The sequence below is a fragment of the Candoia aspera genome, chromosome 6, assembly GCF_035149785.1.
Source record: "Candoia aspera isolate rCanAsp1 chromosome 6, rCanAsp1.hap2, whole genome shotgun sequence".
In the NCBI taxonomy this organism is placed as follows: domain Eukaryota; kingdom Metazoa; phylum Chordata; class Lepidosauria; order Squamata; family Boidae; genus Candoia; species Candoia aspera.
Genome location: NC_086158.1, coordinates 83,085,438 through 83,103,997, shown reverse-complemented (window position 1 = coordinate 83,103,997; position 18,560 = coordinate 83,085,438). Strand labels below are relative to the sequence as shown.

The following is an 18,560-nucleotide window of genomic DNA, read 5'->3' as shown; positions in this document are numbered from 1 at the left end:
TTCTTGATCTCTTCTTCTTCTGTTAGGTCTTTGCCATCTTTGTTTTTGATCATACCCATTTTTGCCTGGAGATGTTCTCTACTGAGTCCCAAATATATATCCATGACAATGCTCAGTACATTTCAGTATCAGCAGAGATCTGCAAATAGCGGAGATGGTCATGAGTTGGTTTTTCATGGCTTTATGAGGGATTGGAAGGAAGAAATGCTGATGGTATAGAAGTATCCAGGTTCCAGCACTGAGTGAAGTTTACATGATACAGAAGATTTAAAACAGGTTGGGTTCACACATATGCTAAACTATAAACCATGGTTTACAAACTACAGGGGTGTCAAACTTTTGGGACCAGATCAGGAAACCAACTCCACAGGAAGACTAGAACTATATTGAGACAGGCTATAATAATAGAATTTTGCAAGCTTGCCTGTGCTTTCCCTTGCTTCCCTCTTATACCCAGTGAATCAGGGAAGATCCTGCCTGAGTTTCTTCCAGATACTATCTTGTTCCCCAGGACTTAAGGAATGTTTCAGCCCTCTTTGTTTGCTTGCCTATTTTCATCAAAGCCACCTTCCTGATTCCCTACAAAGGACTAAGTTCACATAACACACTAATCCAAACTCAAAAAACCACACTATAATTTACCATAAGGTGTGAGTTTTGTCATGCAGTTATTGCAAATGACAGTTTATTAAGAAGAAATGCATTGGAGGGGTTTGCAAATCAAATCAATAAAACCATGCAAGCCATGGTTTTATTTATGTATCAATTATGAGCTATGTTCACTCAACATGTACAGACACCATGGTTCACAAGCTGTCATGGTTCATATGGTGGATTACGCAGTTTGCTGAGTCAACACCAACCCCAATTAAACTCTGGGTTAGCACTAGAGGGTTCGATTTCCTTTGAAAGAAGAGATCACTGATCAAGGATGGTTTGGACTTATTTAGAAATATCTTAGTTATGGAGAGATTGGGACAAGCAATTTAAGGACTTCTTAAGAAAAAAATCTACTGTGGTATCAGATTCCCAGAGAAGCAACATAGCCAAGATGGCTATAGTGTTCAGGCTGGTCTCTCAGCTTCCAATTTTTGGGTGGCTAGTGACCACCCTTAACACAGGAGGAGGGTGGCAAGACCCACAGTAGGTGGAAAAAATATTAGAAGACAGCCTTGTCATGTGCCTGGAGAAAGCTGAGTTCTTTGGTTTCATTTTTTCCTGAGTTTTTGGGTGAAGTGGTGGATATTTGTTTTTAAACTATGTTAAGTTGACAGCTGATCTACAGTTTTTGTTTTCTGTTTCAAACAGCAGTGATTGCCAGGTGGGACCCTAGGGCTGCAAAAATGGCCACATGGCTCCAGTAACACTTCTGGTCATAATAATATGACTTTTTCTAGTCATAATAATTATGTTTCTCAAGGAAAGAATATGAATTAATGCCATGTTGTGCTAAAACACATTTCATTCACTTTGGACACAGCTCCAATCCTGTCTCATCACACAATGTGAGTTGTTTTGGCCAACTGAGTTACTTCTTTTCTGGCTCTGCTCTGGCATACTTACTGCTCTGGAAATAGCAGCCAAATGGTTCTTTCATGTTTTTTTTATTTGTCCTTTGGTCCTTTGTGTCTCAGCCCAACTCCAGCTCTTTGACTAAAGGAAGCCATGGCGCTCTCCTTCCCATTCCCCCCAAGACTTGTGCCTGCTATTCCTATAATTTGTTGGTATGTGGTTGCTTAGATCTTATGTTCCCATCCCCCAATTCCATCTACAGTATCAACATGCCATCATAGTTATAACTATTCGGAAAATGCCTGGTTGGAAAATTGTCAAGGTGCTATAATTTCACCTTTTCAATGCATGGAGGAATGGCCGCTTGGTAGCTGGGAAGCTTCCTTGGATAGCAAAGGCTCAGTTGTTGTTGCTGTTTTGCAAACCACCAGACAATTCCATAAATACACTAAGAACTTAGGTTGAGGAGGCACTAGAATGTGTTTTATTTCCCTTGGAGGGGAGGGAGAGGATTTTTGCTATAGGATCGGTGCTATAGGATTTTGCTATAGGAGGTGGAACACTGATTGGCTAACTTTGACAGTCTTCTTCTACAGAGCTGCAGAATTGATTTGCTCATTGTGTCCCCTGTGTATTTCCTGTGTTTCAAAGTTATTTGTTTTCTGCACTTCAAACTAGGAGACTGCTCTGGGTCATCTTCAAATTAACTGGTTAATGAGAGATTTAGAACTAGAAATGGTGTGGGGTGGAAGCATTATTACTCTGGAGAAGGGGTTAAGACAAGTGGAGGAAGTCCTTTATGAAAAGATTACTGAGAAACAGCAAGGCCATTTCCTTGAAGGAAGCACTTATCATTATCAATAATCATATCAAACATTTTTAAAGAACCTTTATTTTATTTCTTGTCCTAAGGTTTATGTGTGAATCAATAAAAAATTACAGTGGATGATGGTAAGAATATTACATTTCTAATAAGTATTTCCTGTTGTACTTGACCAATATTGACCTCTGATGGATGCAGTGCACGAGAGATGCTAGTGCATTTTGTTAAAGCCAAACCACAGGTGAATCACAAATGCTGGGTCAGAATTCTTTGAATGACACATAGTAAAATTTCTATGATGTGTCTGCATTATTGGGAAGGATGCTGCAAGGGAGGGGCCATTTGCAATTGTCATTTTCTGCACTGCAGTAGCTTTTGTGCAGACAAAGACTCATTAGGCGATGGTGTTATGTATTGGATACAATATATAATTTAATCTTTGGGCGTATCACATTGAAATAATTACAGAGTACCACTTTCATGATTCTGCTTTATTCTGTAATCTCAGTTTTCTCTTCTTGCTGAATAATGTAATTTTATCTGAACATGATGTTATGTTGATATTTCTGGGGGACAACTAACAGGATTCGATTTCCTTTGAAAGAAGAGATCACTGATCAAGGATGGTTTGGACTTATTTAGAAATACCTTAGTTATGGAGAGATTGGGACAAGCAGTTTAAGGACTTAAGAAAAAAATCTACTGTGGTATCAGATTCCCAGAGAAGCAACATAGCCAAGATGGCTATAGTGTTCAGGTTGGTCTCTCAGCTTCCATCTCTCTCTTTCACATAATAGGAATTTCTTATTGCTGTATGCTGAATTTTGCTGGAGTTGATGTAATTGTGAGTTCATTGGCTTCCCCTGTGTGTGGGCACCTTGTAGTACACTCTGTGAGTGGTTGGGCAATGGAAGTGTTTCCATGGATATTGTGACCAATTCAATGGAAGTTGTTTATTCAATTGTATTTTCTGCCTGTCTCCTAGATAGAACACCCATTGGATAATATTTCAATCGAGTAGGAAGGATACATCATTAGGCATTGGCATAACTTCAATTTATTATCTGAAAGTTTATTTTTCCCAAACCTGGCATGCTCTGGATATGTTGGAACTACAGTGCCAAAATATCTGTAGGGCATGAGGGTGGGGAAGGCGGCTCTGTTCAGCAATTATGTTTTCATAATTCTGATCAGATGAATTAACAACTTGCAGAGGTGCCTGAGGGAGGGAGTAAAAATGTTAAGATGGCTGGTGCCATTTTGATTCCTCTCTGGATGCCCCTGACAACCTATGACAAGCTGAGCATTTAGACCAGTGTTTCTCAACCGTGGCAACTTTAAGATGTGTGGACTTTAGCTCCCAGAATTCCCCAGCCAGCAAGACTGGCTGGGGAATTCTGGGAGCTGAAGTCTACACATCTTAAAGTTGCCACAGTTGAGAAACACTGATTTATACAGTAGTTAAGATGGTGCCATTTTGCTTGGCAGAAAATCAGAATGTCTCCATGCTAGGAAAACTTCACAGCCTTGGAATGCAAGCCTGTTTTAACTCCCAATTTGACCATGACAGTAAAATTATTTATCATTTTTCTCTTCTCATTCAACCACTTAGCAGTTGAACTATGTTATGTGCCAGATGGGACAATCACACATTTAGAAATAAACAATTTTCAGTGCTGTGTTAGAGAGGAAACTAAATCAGGCAGAAACCTTACAACATGTGCTATAGGAAACATCACTGTAGCCCACAGTCACTTATTTTCTGATCAAGGGTTATTCTATTCTAACCCCCACACCAAAGATTTTACAAAGTTTTCCTCAAAAGAAGAGGATGTAAGCTACAATACTGGTGTACATACTTACATTGTTTAGGCCATATGCTTCTTCATCAGAAGGTTTACTAAAGCAAGTAATGTGAGATACCTTTCAAAGATATGCAGGCCCCACCTCCTAATGCACAAGTAGTCGTTACTTCCTATGTTACTAATAAACTTCTTGTTAAGAGGTGATAAAGAGCATCAGTAGGAAATAAACTGGGTAGAATGACTCTGTAGCATGCGTACTGTTTAGTGCAACTTCCTTTATGTTACAGAAAATGTTCTTTCGATAACAATATCAATTTTTCCAATGAATACTTTTCAAACTGCTGGCCCAGAGTCATAAATACATGTGAGATGCTTTTTCCATACAAGTGATTGTTAGAAAAGGCAGTTCTAATCTTTTCTGAGCTGGTAGATACTCAGGACATACTCTGAGAATACATCGGTGTTGCCGTTGTGAACACACCAGTCACAGAATACTGATTTCCCAAAGGGAGACTGGCAAGGCTAAAAGAATTAAAACTTTGTTGAGAAATTAGGATAAGACACTTTGCAGGTCTAAGCTACAACACACATAACCCCTCTTAAGACTATATGCACCCAGAGGCAAGTATTATGCCCAAAAACTTAGCAGAAGGCCAAAGTGAGATTGAAAACTCAAATACCAGATTTTTGCTCCAGGAAGAATAAAATGCCAATTTCAAAAAAGGTAACAACAGAGAGAGAAGCACATATATGCATACTGCCCAAGTTTCATCACTAGCATAGCACAGTGTTTCTCAACCTCAGCAAGTTTAAGACGGGTGAACTTCAATTCCCAGAATTCCCCAGCCAGCCAGGATTCCTTGGACATGCCTGTAATGTTCCCATTGTTTATGTACTGACTGGTTATTTGTTTGTCTTCCTTCCTTGGTTGAAAGTGCATGGAGAAAACAGCCATTGCTCAAGAGATGCAGCCATGATGCAATTATGTTTTCATTTGAAGTGACAAAGATGGTTTTAGAGAGGTTCACGACAATGGCATATGGATCAAATGTCATATCTTGTTAAGTAATTATTTCATAGCTAATAATATGCACATGAATACTATAATGTACTAGTAATCTTAATTTCAGCCCCACATCAATAAGAACAGTGAACTCTGACACTGTCTTCAACAAGCCTTGTTTTATAATTTGAAAGATAAACAGCAAGCAGTTGAGTGAAAAAAAAAAGCAGAGGGAAGAGCTGAGGTGGTGTATGAAGTCCATGGAACATCTGAAGAAGATTAAAGAACATGTGGAATGATATTCCTCTGGAGATCCATACTGCTCCGACCCATTTGATTTTCTGCAAATTGTTAAAGACCTGGTTGTTCTCCCAGGTTAGGATGGTTGTTGAGTCCCTTTGGTTCTAACCACATAAAGATTCTACACCAGTTTGAAAGCAGCCCCTACATTCCCATGACTGGTGGAAACCAGAGTTCATTTTTTGTGGCTCAGCCTCATGGCCAAGGAAGTGATATGGCAGGGAAGGGGATTTGGATGTGTTATAACCTCTGATTGTTGCTCTTTCTTCTCAGCATTTTTAGTTTGGTAGGAGGAAAGCCAGTTACAAATCCTATTCACACTATTTCCAAGGATTTAGGAGATGAACTCAGAGACAGTATTGACGTGTCAGTTGGGTGAAGTTTCAATGTGCAACACAGATAAAAAATGGGTGAGCTTTGACAGCCATTGCAGTGCCATCTTGACTTTCTGGACCATGCCCTGTGGACATTCCTGCTCCAGCTGCTTCCTCCTGGGCTAGATTGTTCCCTGATGCATAATGGGAGCTTCTCCAGTATTTAGAATTAATATGAGTATGTTATGTTAGTATAGTTTTATATTAATATGTGTTACTTTTTGTTAATATATTCTGATGCGTAAATATTTAATAGTGAATAATAGCTTTCAACTTGTAATAAATATTGGGTTCATATAAACCTGGCTGGTGGTGCAGGAGAACTTCTAAAATGTTTAATTGCTATAGGTTCTCATATCATGTAAACCAATGTATACCCATTCAGTAGGATTTACTCCTGGGTAAATGATTTTTTTTCCCTCCAAAATTGAAACCAAGGCTGCAGATCAGCCTTGTTCCTCAGGAGTAAAATTGAACTTGGTAAGATTTTACTCTGAGTAGACCTTTTTATTTGCAGAGGAAACACTGGCTTCCTGTAGCAACTAGATCACGAGTGTAGAATTAGGACCTAGGTTTTGTTAGTGGAGGTGTCCCTTTTCTGAGCTCAGGAAGTCATGACGCAAGGAATGGGTTGGGCTTGAGGTTGGGAAACTTTCTGTAAAGCAGCCACTCTCCTGGCCCTGTTTCATTTCCACAGCAGCAGTGACGGTTGGCGGAGCGTGGAGGTGCCCAAACCAAATTGAAGATGCTTGTCAAACCTAGTGGGAGGATCTTCGTGGCTCTTGGCATAATCCTCTTTCTGGGATGCCCAGGACAAGGTAAAATTTCAGGCAGCTGTTCTTTTTGTAATCTCCTTGTTCAGCTGTGTTGTACCACATAGCAGAACAACAAATATGAGATTTGCACTGCAATTCCATACATGTTGATTCGGAAATTGGCATCAGTGAGTTCAGTTGAGCTTACATCCAAAGAAATGAGGACAGAATTTCTCCAAAACCTTGGATTCTTGCAGAAGATGTCCTTCTCCCTGGATGTTATGCTTAGCAACCTACTGCAATGTCCCTTCTCCAAGCAGGAATGTGGAGGCTCATAACCACAGTGGCTTGGAATGTAGGATAGTCATTCCAATATGTGTGTGTGTGTTTTTTAAAAAAGGTATGCATTCTTTAGACAAAAAGGCATAATCCCTGAAGCTTAATAAAAAGGAACAACAAAAAATGAAATTGTTAAAAGAAAGCTCACAGAGTCATAGAGCATTTCTTTATGATGTTGTTGGTATTTAATCCTTCTCTTTGCTGTTCTATCTTTAAATGTTTTCAAAGGCTCCCCTGTTTTTGAGCAGGATGAGGGAGCTGCCCCACCTTCCTTTATGACCAGTGTCCTCAGGGTGCTATAGCAGTCCGTCATATTCCATGTAGTCTACAGCAGCAATGGACGTAGAGGTGGAGCGGAGGTTTACAATTTCAATGGAACAAATATATTGGGACAGTGCTTTAATCATAAAAGTTGGGAGCAGTAGCTAAGTAAAAAAGTCCTGTTCATTATGCAGTAAAAAATATGATTAAGCGTGTCTTAAGGCAGATCCTACTTTCCTACAAGTAATAATACAAATAATAATAAATTAATAATAATAAACATCTTAATCCCAAGAAAATTATAATCTCTGTAATACTGATTACAGAACTAACTACATGAATTTGGAAGGAGCAAAGCCTACAGTTTTACTGTTATAAAAAAATTCTATGCATATTCTGTTATAGTTGGTAACAGTACTTTAAAATATGATGCATGTGATAAAATATAGAAAAGTTAAATTGAAAAAGCACTGTAAAGATTAAACTGCTAGTTATGTGCCAAAGTTATTTGCTATGTGCTAGTTATGTAAACAAACATTCAAAATGTTAATTAGAAAAGGAAAAACGTTACATTATCCATTTTTAGATCTCCCATATCTGGGCTGCAAAACTCCATGTGTCTGCTAGATGGCAGCAGTGTGATACAATTTTCTGGTTCATTATTGCCATTCTATGCACCCTGAGTTTGGCCTGGACTGTGGTGCAATAAACTACGTTAGATTAAAAAATGCTAATGCTACAGAGCCTGTTTGTTATGGCTTCACACTTCCCCTTGTGAGGAAAGGCAAACTGATCAGAAACGGACTTGCGTTACAAAGATTACATCAGGAGAAAAGCTGATCTTAAGCCAGCGTTTGCTAATAGCTTACAAATGGTGGTTTGTTTGGGGACTTAAATATAATCCTGAGTATAACAGGAAGTTACACATTAGACATTTAGCAGGTAATCACCCTCCCTTAATCACACAGTTTCTGGGGGTCCATTTTAATTTCCTGCTCCTTATTTCTGCTTGGTATCTTTTAAGAAACAACATTAGGAATGCACTGCCTGAGGGCATCCTAGCAAGATATTTGAAAAGATACTTTTTTTTTCAGTTAGAGCACTATGTTCGTCTTCTGATGCAAAAGGAAATTGGTACAAGTGTGAAGAAATTGAGGTCTCTGTTCTTTACAGGTTACCACACAGGATACTTACACCAAACAATCTTACACACTCAGAACAAACTTCCACTTTCAATGAGCCTAATTCCTGTTGGATATGAGTACAATTTTCAAAAGTTAAAGGAAAGACAATTCACAAATATCATATTTTCTAATCCCAGTCTCATTTTTCAAATGCTGATTTTTCTCTGCACAATCAGAGATACTTCTGGACATGGACAGGACAGTGACAGAAGTAAGGTCACAGGCCGCTGTGCAGTTTACAGAACTACCAGGAATGATCACCCTTAAAGAATAGCCCAGGGAGGGAATTCCAAGACCATTTGTTGATTTATAGTAATTTATAGTATTACTCAACTATTGTAAATTATGTTATCCTGGTGAGATAAATTCTGGAGCTCTTGGTGCTTTCTGAGCTTGGTTTGCTTGCAGACGACTGATGGCATTACCTAGTTGGGTAATGAAATGTCTGCAAGCAAACAACTAAGCTCAGAGAGCACCGAGGACTCCACAGTTCAGTCCTGAGCTACAGATATTCTCTTCTATTGAAGATGAAATCTGTCTTCATCAGGGATCTGTGGCTATGAGAAAATGGCTGGGTGATGCTGTATGATGCTAGAAATCACTAGTCCAAAGGCACCCAACAAATACTGAGCATGGAGCACTGACGAATGTTTGTTGGGGCTGAGGTAGATTAGCCTTGCAAAGGGCATGGCTGGCTGGCTGGCTGAAACCTTGAAGGAAAGCACCCTGTGCTCAGTGTGAAAAGGGCTTGGACACTGCCCGAAATCCTCTCTTTTGCACCAGTCTTATTGAAGCTACTTGTAATTTACTTCACAAAGAGATTTTTGAAGCGGCAAATCTTTGAGTTACTCTTTCACTGTTGGGAGAGTTTAATTACGAGTTTGCTTATTTATTTAATTGTATACAGTGCAATATGCAATTAAGTAGGGATACCTGCTGAGCTCTTCCTGTTCTCATGTTGTCTCTGTCATAAAGATTGTATCATAATGTACAATTTTGTATTCAACCCATTCAACTCTATAGCATTGCTTTGGCTGATACATGAATGTTAATCCAGCCTCTCTCCCCTGCTCTGTGTTGGCTTGAAAAGCAGGCATAGCACAACCTGCTTTTGTAACTTCCTCAGATTTCCAATTAGGCTGCTGCTGAAGAAAGACAAATGACATAATCCCCGTGGGCTGATGGGACCAGCTCCATCAGTTGGGACTCTTATTCAGCTGGTGTTGATGACAAAAATGATCCTTGATTGCTAGTATGAAAGAGTTTTCTGGAAGTCTTATACATGGTTGAGGCTATTCATAGTGTTAACCAAAGAGGTCATCTTCCAATCATTCTCCCTAGTTTTTGTTTTACTGACAAGAATCAGTCTATGATTCTCGTAGAATAGGAAAATAATTTAATACTGCAAACTGAAGGAAATGTAACAGAAAAGTGCCATCATAAAAGCTCAGTGAGACTGGGGTAAAAAACAGCAACAAAGACTGAACACCACTAAAAAGGCTGCACTACAATCAGCTAAAACTTCTGAGAGAGGAATGAAAGGTTAAATCTGTAAATTGTTCAGCATGATTTCAAACGTTTCTTTCTATTCCTCTGAACTTCAGAAATAGACAAAGAAAGAAGCTTTAAGGGACTGTGGTTAAACTAAAAAAAAAAGGGTTTAATTTTAAATGATTCAATCACTTAAATCAGAAAATATCAAGGAAACATCTGCAGCCACTGTTTCCCACACTGATAAACAGACGTAAGAATGTACCATCTTCCTAATTATCTAAAACAGGGGCATGGGGGGCGGGTAGGGTTAGGATCTCTCCAGTCTGGTGCTCTGGAGATGGGAGGTATGTTTGGAATTATATTTTAGCACAACTGATGGACAACAGGTTGAGGAAAGTTGAGTTGTCCTTTTCCCATCATCTCTTTTTCTGCTGAACCTCCCCAGCCCCCTGCCCTTGTGCGTGTGCTACATCAAGGTAGCCCTCCAACCAATGCCTTCTATATTATTGGACTACAGCCCATGCTCCTCAGGCATCATGGACTTCTATGGAAGTCCTCTGGAAGAAGGTGAGCTGTTGCTGTCTACAAATGGAGGGCAGCTGATTTGGGAAAGCTTTGTAGTCATTCTCATTTCTTTTCATTTATGCCAGGTACATTTCCAGGATCTATTCCCATTCGTGTAGAATGTAATATTTAACTGTATTGCCCACTAATCGTTTACTGTACAATGTAATATTTAAATGTATTGCCCACTAATTGTTAGCAATGATTTATTTGCTGAGAAATTGTAAAGAAGATGCAATTGACAAGAAGCTACGTAAATTCCTTGTTACACACAGTTCACCCAGTTTTTACTATCACCTCTCTTCTAGCTCTTCACCAACCTAAAGCAACACAAAACAGAGTACAGTTTGTTCAGTTTTCCTTTCTTCATAAAAATTCATTCCAGGATCCTACCAGGTTTTTATGCATTGATTTACCAGGAATATGTCTTGGGTTAAATGTGAGAATAACATCTTCTGCGATCACATGGAAATGGTCTTTTCAGCACTACACATGCATTGTTATTCTGTCCTTCCCTGAAACTGAAATTGTGCCAGAACTATAGATAATCCACCCTTACATAGAATAGAGGAACAGGAATAAGAGATTTCAAGGCAGATGGCATGGCTCCCCACAATAATAATGTAGAAGTGATTAAGCTAAGAAACAGCAGTTGGCCTAAAATAATCCACAGTAGTAGTTTGAGCTAAACCATCATAATCCAAGGCCAGTGTGTTGTCAACCGCATCCCTGTTGTGTGATCTATCAGTTAGCTGTACATGAAGACTCTCTTAAGTCCCCCTTTTCTAATTTACCATGAAGAGAACACCTGACTTTGGATAAGAGGAAAAGACTGATTGAGGAAACTTCTATTTCCAGTTGTTGTTACTTTTGTATGTGTTTATTTTTAAGTCAGTTCCATCCCATTAAAACACCCACCCACCCACAAACATAAAAATATCAGTGCATACCTGGGTGCACTTTTAGGCATCTTTTGTTTTAAAAAAACATTGCTAGATCAGGAAAGGTGCCTTTCTACACTATCAGGGTTTTCACTTTGCAAAATCTGGGAAACAGCCTTCACTTCTGCCAACTTGAAATGGTGACAAGGTGTTAGACTTGCCTCTACAACACTACAACTAAGTCAGCAGGCATTCAAGGAGGCAGATCTCTGATAAGTAGGTTTATTGTCAAAAGAAAGTTAATGAAGCCATTACAAAAGAATTCCAGTGACATTTATAGTGACATCAAGGTTTCAATCCCTGTGCACACCTTCATGGTGCAAACAGCTTAACCCAGCTTGTTTCTTGTGAGGGATGGTCTTCACCCATCCTTTGTTTTGGTAACAGACTAGACTTCTGATCTTGTGAGAACCACCTCTTTGCCCTGAGCTGGCTCAAAACTTGCAGCAGTAAAAATCCCCTCACAGAATAGGACACACCTTCGTGCTGTGAAGTCATTAAATGAGCATTTTTTAAAAACAAGATCTGAAGCTGAATGAATGAATGAATGAATGGCTTTGCAGTGGTGTCAATTACACCACAGCTAAGCTGAACGTACATTGGCACAGCCTTCCAATTCTGCTCTTGTGGTGGTAATGTAAATACCAGGAATTTTTTTCACCTAGCCCAGAACCCTGATGAAGTTCATTCTCACTGGAATTTGCAGAAGTTCAAATTTTGAAACTTTGAAAATGACTCATCTCTAGTTGATAGGGGGATTCTTGATTATCCCCAGGTAGGAAGTGAGTCACTTAAACACAAGAGCTGATGATTTCCTTATCCATGTTATGGAGACTATTATTATCTATGTTATCTATGTTGTGGTGAGAGAAAGGAAATGGGTTGATTTTTTATATCAAGGTCAGCCAGATCCCGTTATATATTTGAAAAGGATGTTTGCAGCTTTCTTTAACCTGGTTCTTGCTAGAGATGATGAAAGTTAATCCAACATACCTGGAAAACACCAGGTTTGGGAGGTGGACTGAAAACTAGTATGATGTCCTCCTATCCCATCTTTTTTTTTTTTTAGATTTTTTTATCCTGCCTTTATTATTTTTACAAATAAGGTGGGGAACATTCCTAATACTCCTTCTTCCTCCTCTTTTCCCCACAACAACCCTGTGAGGTGAGTTGGGCTTAGAGAGAGGGACTGGCCCAAGGTCACCCAGCCAGCTTTCATGCCTGAGGCCAGACTAGAACTCAGTGTCTCCTGGTTTCTAGCCTGGTGCCTTAACCACTAGAAAGTCTGATATAATTGTATTTCTTAGCCTGATCAGCTTCAAATGGCCTTGTTCCTGCTTCTCAGCCTTCCTTTAAGCCTTTGCCCAAAACATCCCAATGCCTTACAATTTTCCTTTGGAATGCTGTAATTTTTTGAGCCTGGGGTCTGTTCCCATGCGCCCTGTGAGTTCCTGTTTCTGTGCTACCTTTGAGAAAGGTCAGGATAGCTAAGCTCTGTACCGTATGGCCAGGATCTTATAGATCCATTTAGGATACACTCAGGATTTTAAGCTGTTATAGGCAACTAACAACAGTTTTAGGTTAAGGTCCCCAAATTAGAGAAGAACTTCCTATGATAGATTTTATCACTGAAAGATTTTTTAAATTATCAGTGGTCTTACTATTATATTGGTACAGCATGAACTTGTACTTGACAATTCTAGTGTGTTAAACATTACCTATTTTTGACTTAGCCTGTTGGCTGAACCCAGCCAATTGGAGCCTTTGTGACAAACCATCATTAAGTAGACTTTCCCAGTTTTGTGCCCACCAGATGTGTCTAGATTTCAACTCTGAGAATTTTCAATGGATGTAGACAATGGAATTCTGGGAGTTGTGGTCCCACTCCTCTGGAGGCCTACAGTTTGGAGAAAGCTGCTCAATTATTATTTGTAAAGTTATTTCAGTTTATACCTTGTCTTTTTTTCAATAAGGTACTGAAGCTAGCGAACCATAAAAATGGGACAAAATATTTTTTTGAGTAAGCTGCTTACCATCAGACATTGTGTTTAGGTTTGATGTTCCTAATCAGTCTCACTTGACTAAAGTGTTTTAAAATGTTATTTTATCTACCTTGCCAACCAGAGGCCAATCTGAAAATCCACTTAATGGTTGCTGTCGTCTTTGGCAAGAGTTTTCCTGTGAAAGGAAAACCATTTTGGCTTGGTTATTTGAGGGACCACCTATCTCTGATCATTTCTGCCTCTCCTGTAAGATTGGGCAGAGTGGGGGGTTCCCTTCGATCAAACAGTGCCATCTATCGGGACCTAGGAAGTGTGCTTTCTCTATTGCAGTGCTTGCTCCCTGGGGCAGCATCTCCCAGGCATCCCGATGCCTCCTGCCCTAATGTTGTTCAAAAAGGCATTGAAAACCTGCCTGATCCCCCAGGACTTGGGGTAGGGTGGGCTCAAGTCTCTCTGGAATTTTAATTATTATTAATTATTAATTATTTTTATTTTAAGTATTCTTCTTCTTCCAGATGTGCACAATCTTTGTTTTCATTGTTTTATTGGTTTCCCTGCTTTTCCAACTGCAAGCCACCCTGAGTCTTCATGGCCTCTAAATTGACTGAATAAATAAGCAAATACTGTAAATGTTACAGGAAATCTAATTTCTTGTCCTCAGATTTTGACAACGGCTGTCACTGTAGGAAAGTTTTATACAGAGTTTTCTGTTGTTGGTTTTACAGAGTATGATGGCTGTACTGAAATGGCAATGCTATTTCAATCCCAAGATTACAAAGTTGTCATGCTAATATTTAAAATAAACTTGATTTCAATACATATACAATTTTTCACCAGGAGTTCCTCAAAAAGGCCGGTACATGTGGGTCAGATGTAAACCTGATGCCAATTCGGCTGGTTGTGTTGAAGAAAAAGGACCAAGTTTTGTCATGACAGATGGGAATGCAAACAACCTGCCCAAGGCAGACCCCACGCGGTAAGATAAAATAAACCTTCGCCTGTGGTTCTTAGTTGTTCTTTAAAATGCTGAAAATGGTCTAAGCAAGCAATGCTGGTGACATTTACAGGCCGATGATGCAAAATCATATCATATTTATCATATAATCAAAGAGACATATTGATATATTTCTGTTCTTAATCCTGCTTTGTTTCTATACTGCCGTGTGACGGGGTGAGCTCCCGTTGCTAGTCCCAGCTCCTGCCAACCTAGCAGTTCGAAAACATGCAAATGTGAGTAGATTAATAGGTACCGCTTCGGCGGGCAGGTAACGGCGTTCCGTTCAGTCATGCCGGCCACACAACCACGGAAGTGTCTATGGACAAACGCCGGCTCTTCGGCTTTGAAACGGAGATGAGCACCGCCCCCTAGAGTCGGACACGACTAGACTTAATGTCAAGGGAAACCTTTACCTTTATAAAATTGCTTTGGGGACTGAGGCAGCTACATAACAACTTGAGTAAATAAAACCAATCAATCAACATTGCTGGCAGAGATGTGGCAAAACAACGTAATTTTTAGCCATATACAAATTGGGTCTTACAAATGCAAGTTGTAATGAACCGTATCTTCATAACCTGAATTTTAAAAATACATGTGCAGCTATGTTTTTTTTTTTTTCCTGGCAGTATCCTTTCAACAAATAGAGATTCGTTGGGCAAAGCTGTTCTGATCAGGAAAAGCCACAGGAGAGATACAGGATTCCAGCCCGCTAATGCAAGCACGTCTCATGGAGAGATAGAAATGAGACTGAGTTTCCAGCTCTCAGTGAGGCCTGGCTAGAATCCGGTATCTCACACGTGGCTTTTGATTCAAGGAGTGGTGAGACGTCATTTTCCTCATGTGGTCTGAATTCTGACTTACCCCATGTATAACCTATTTCAGGGTTCCTCAACCTTGGCAACTCTAAGCTGTGTGGACTTCAGCTCCCAGAATTCCCCAGCCAGCTGGGGAATTCTGGGAGCTGAAGTCCACACAGCTTAGAGTTGCCAAGGTTGAGGAACCCTGACCTATTTTACAGCAACAGCTCTGCATAAGTACAAAGAAAGGTGGACTTAAGCTACATTTTTAATCCTTTTCTTTCTCCCTCACACTTTTGGAGCTGATGCTTTGATTTAACCCCCTATTTCTAACTATGTAAAAAAATTAGGTTTTCATTTGCTGTTTTCATTTGCTCCCTTCCTTATTTTAGCATTTTAGTTGGCGAGCTCTGCATGGTAGGGAAGGAATCCGAAAACTTTGTAGGTATGCGTGTTGGTTATGAAACATTGTGCAGCTAGTGTGCTACTTGTGTTGCCTGTATAAATAATAAAGAGTGCATGTGTGCCTTCTGTTACAACAGCTATGTGAGCTTACTCTTGCTCATCTGAATTAGCCTTTGGCCATACTGGCTGGGGATTATGGAAATCAAAGTCCAACTAACCTGGAGGACAAAAAGTTGTGGATGGCTAGACTGTGCTAACGCTCTGAAAGAGGCTAGTAAAAAACCGTAAAAACAAACAGAAAAATGCATATTTAATTTTTTGTTTGCTCTCCATATTGCTTTGCCAGGTGATTTAAAAAAAAAGACAAAGCCAACTGATAGACCAGACATCTTTTTACTTTCTTTTCATATCATAGATTGATTTTGTTCACTCCCCAACTTATTTCCAGCTAGGGAATGAAAAAAATCTAAACTTCTATCTAAGACTTAATTATTGTTCTTAAACAATGTATTTCAGAATGACACTTCAAGACCATCCCAGTACTGTGCCATCTTCTAGAGATGAATATGGATCAGGCAATGAAGTTGATCCTGAGACAGGATCGGGCTTTGAGTATGACATGGAAGAGCCCAATATGCCTGACTTCGCGAACCAACCAAATGCGAATCTGAAGCTTAAGCTAACAAATGAAGGCTTATTTCTCCACGAAAACAGACTGTGATTTCTGTTATGGCTCGATGTGATCTTTCTTTTTACATGCCATACATTTTGATTACATTTATGCCCTAGACCAGGCAAATACGTTATAAAAAAATTTACAACCTACCGTGTCTTAAAATGCTTATGCTTCTCTTTGATAAAATATATTACTTGCAAGCTTGGGGGGGAGGGGTTAAAATATACAGTAATCTTCCAATAATGTGCCCTTATCTTCTGATATGGGAAAAAAAAGGAGCAAACAAAGCAAAACAGTTAAGTTAAATTCAAAATAATAATGAAGGAATCAGCCAAACTAGGTAATGGAATGCTAGACAAAGTCTCTTCATGTCAGCATCTCTTTTCTTTGGTTCATAATATAGGAGCGGATCAAATCCCAGGGCAAATAAATGGGAATGTGCCCCATCATTCTGGAATATTTTGAGACATATTTTTCATTTGCACAAGAGACTTACCAAAAGCAATGCAAGAACCTGCTTTACATATGATCTCTAGAGATATGAAGGTCAGAAAAAACAGGCTTTCCCCCCCCCCTATATAGGGGGTGTTCCAAATTTTCACAACTTTTCCAATCAAATAGCATCTTTCTGAATTCTATTATTTAAGGTATCTTTCTCGTCTTGGTGGATATGGTGCAGTCTAAGCAATTTTCAAAAACAGGAGCAAATAAGCAGGTTTTGGGGGGACTTGCATTACTTTTTTAAAAAAAGGGAGAAGCAACTTTCCAGTTTACAAAACAATGACGCTGCCTTCCTTCAAAAGTTTTTCTTTTTTTTCAAACATACTGAAGAACCACACTGTTTTAAAATGCACCCATGCCTTGTGTCATTTTTGTTACAATGTAAATTGCCCTTATATTTACAAATCAGATATATTTCATTTTTTATTTATCTTAAATGCAGACATAGCACTTGTTTTGCAACTCTTTTAGCTACTTGGTGTTTTCTTATACCTGCAATTATTCAGCTATCTTTCTATTAAAATCTAATGCAACTAAAGACTCATTTTTATTTCTTAAATACTGTTTATTTATTGATCAGATTATCCTGCCTCAATCATAAATAGACTCTCAGTGGCTAATTAATAAGAACAATAACATAATCAAAAATAATTTAAAAAGTACAGTCCTTATAGACCCCAAAATGATACCTGGTGTCAACACTCAAATGCCTTCTGGAAAATAGCTGAAAAAACATTCTTAAAGTATTGCTGAAATTTTAACATGCCATTCAGCTTAGAAAATCTAAGACATGGACACAGATATCAGGAAGTCAGAGAACAAAATACATATGATGTACACATTTAAGGGAGGCACTACATGTATGGACGGAGTCGTTTAGTAGTTTACCTGAAGCAAATCTTCTGGAAGAGTAAGTTGTTTATGGTGGGGGTGGGAGTTGGAGTCAGTGCCGGACCATGTCTGGAACACAGTGAACCACTTTTATGTTCTGGATGATTTATTTCTGGTAAACTATGAACCAACCCCTGTGGTGTTGGAGGAAAATTCTGAGAGAGCCTTGGACTGCAAGAAGATCAAACCAGTCCATACTCCAGGAAATAAAGCCAGACTGCTCACTTGAGGGAATGATATTAAAGGCAAAACTGAAATACTTTGGCCACATAATGAGAAGGCAGGACACCCTGGAGAAGATGCTGATGCTAGGGAAAGTGGAAGGCAAAAGGAAGAGGGGCCGACCAAGAGCAAGGTGGATGGATGATATTCTAGAGGTGATGGACTCGTCCCTGGGGGAGCTGGGGGTGGTGACAGCCGACAGGAAGCTCTGGCATGGGCTGGTCCATGAAATCACGAAGAGTCAGAAGCAACTGAACAAATAAACAACAAAAAAATGAACCAACCCAAAATGGCCAGATTGGTGAATTCCACAGAAAAATACAATTTTGTAAGATCTCAGAATGATTTATCCTATGAACATTTCTTATACCTGCAATTATTCAGCTATCTATTAAAATCTAATGCAACTAAAGACTCATTTATTCGAACACAGCTAGCAAAGGAGAGCCAATACTTCTTTATTGACCTAATCTTTCTCTTAGTAAGTTTTTTTTCCTACATTCAGCCGTCTGTAAATTAAGTCCATTATTCTATATTCTAACTTCTGGTACATGAGATGTCTTGGACATCTCTGATTCTCATTTAGGTGTTCGAAAAATACCATTTTTTCCTATCACTTTCTTCAGATCTCTCTTTGAAGGACAAACACATCCAGTTCCCTCAATTTCTCCACATAAGAATTAATTTCTTGTCCCTGTTCATACTTGTTG

General features: G+C 39.2%; 1 protein-coding gene across 1 annotated transcript; it reads left to right on the top strand.

Moving 5' to 3' along the window:
* The first annotated feature begins 6,492 nt into the window (after positions 1–6,492).
* On the top strand, positions 6,493–17,275 carry SRGN (serglycin). Its single transcript, XM_063307539.1, has 3 exons — positions 6,493–6,635; positions 14,196–14,334; positions 16,077–17,275. The coding sequence occupies exons 1-3, from the start codon at positions 6,563–6,565 to the stop codon at positions 16,279–16,281; spliced, it is 417 nt and encodes a 138-aa protein (XP_063163609.1). The 5' UTR covers positions 6,493–6,562; the 3' UTR covers positions 16,282–17,275.
* The last annotated feature ends 1,285 nt before the right edge of the window (positions 17,276–18,560 follow it).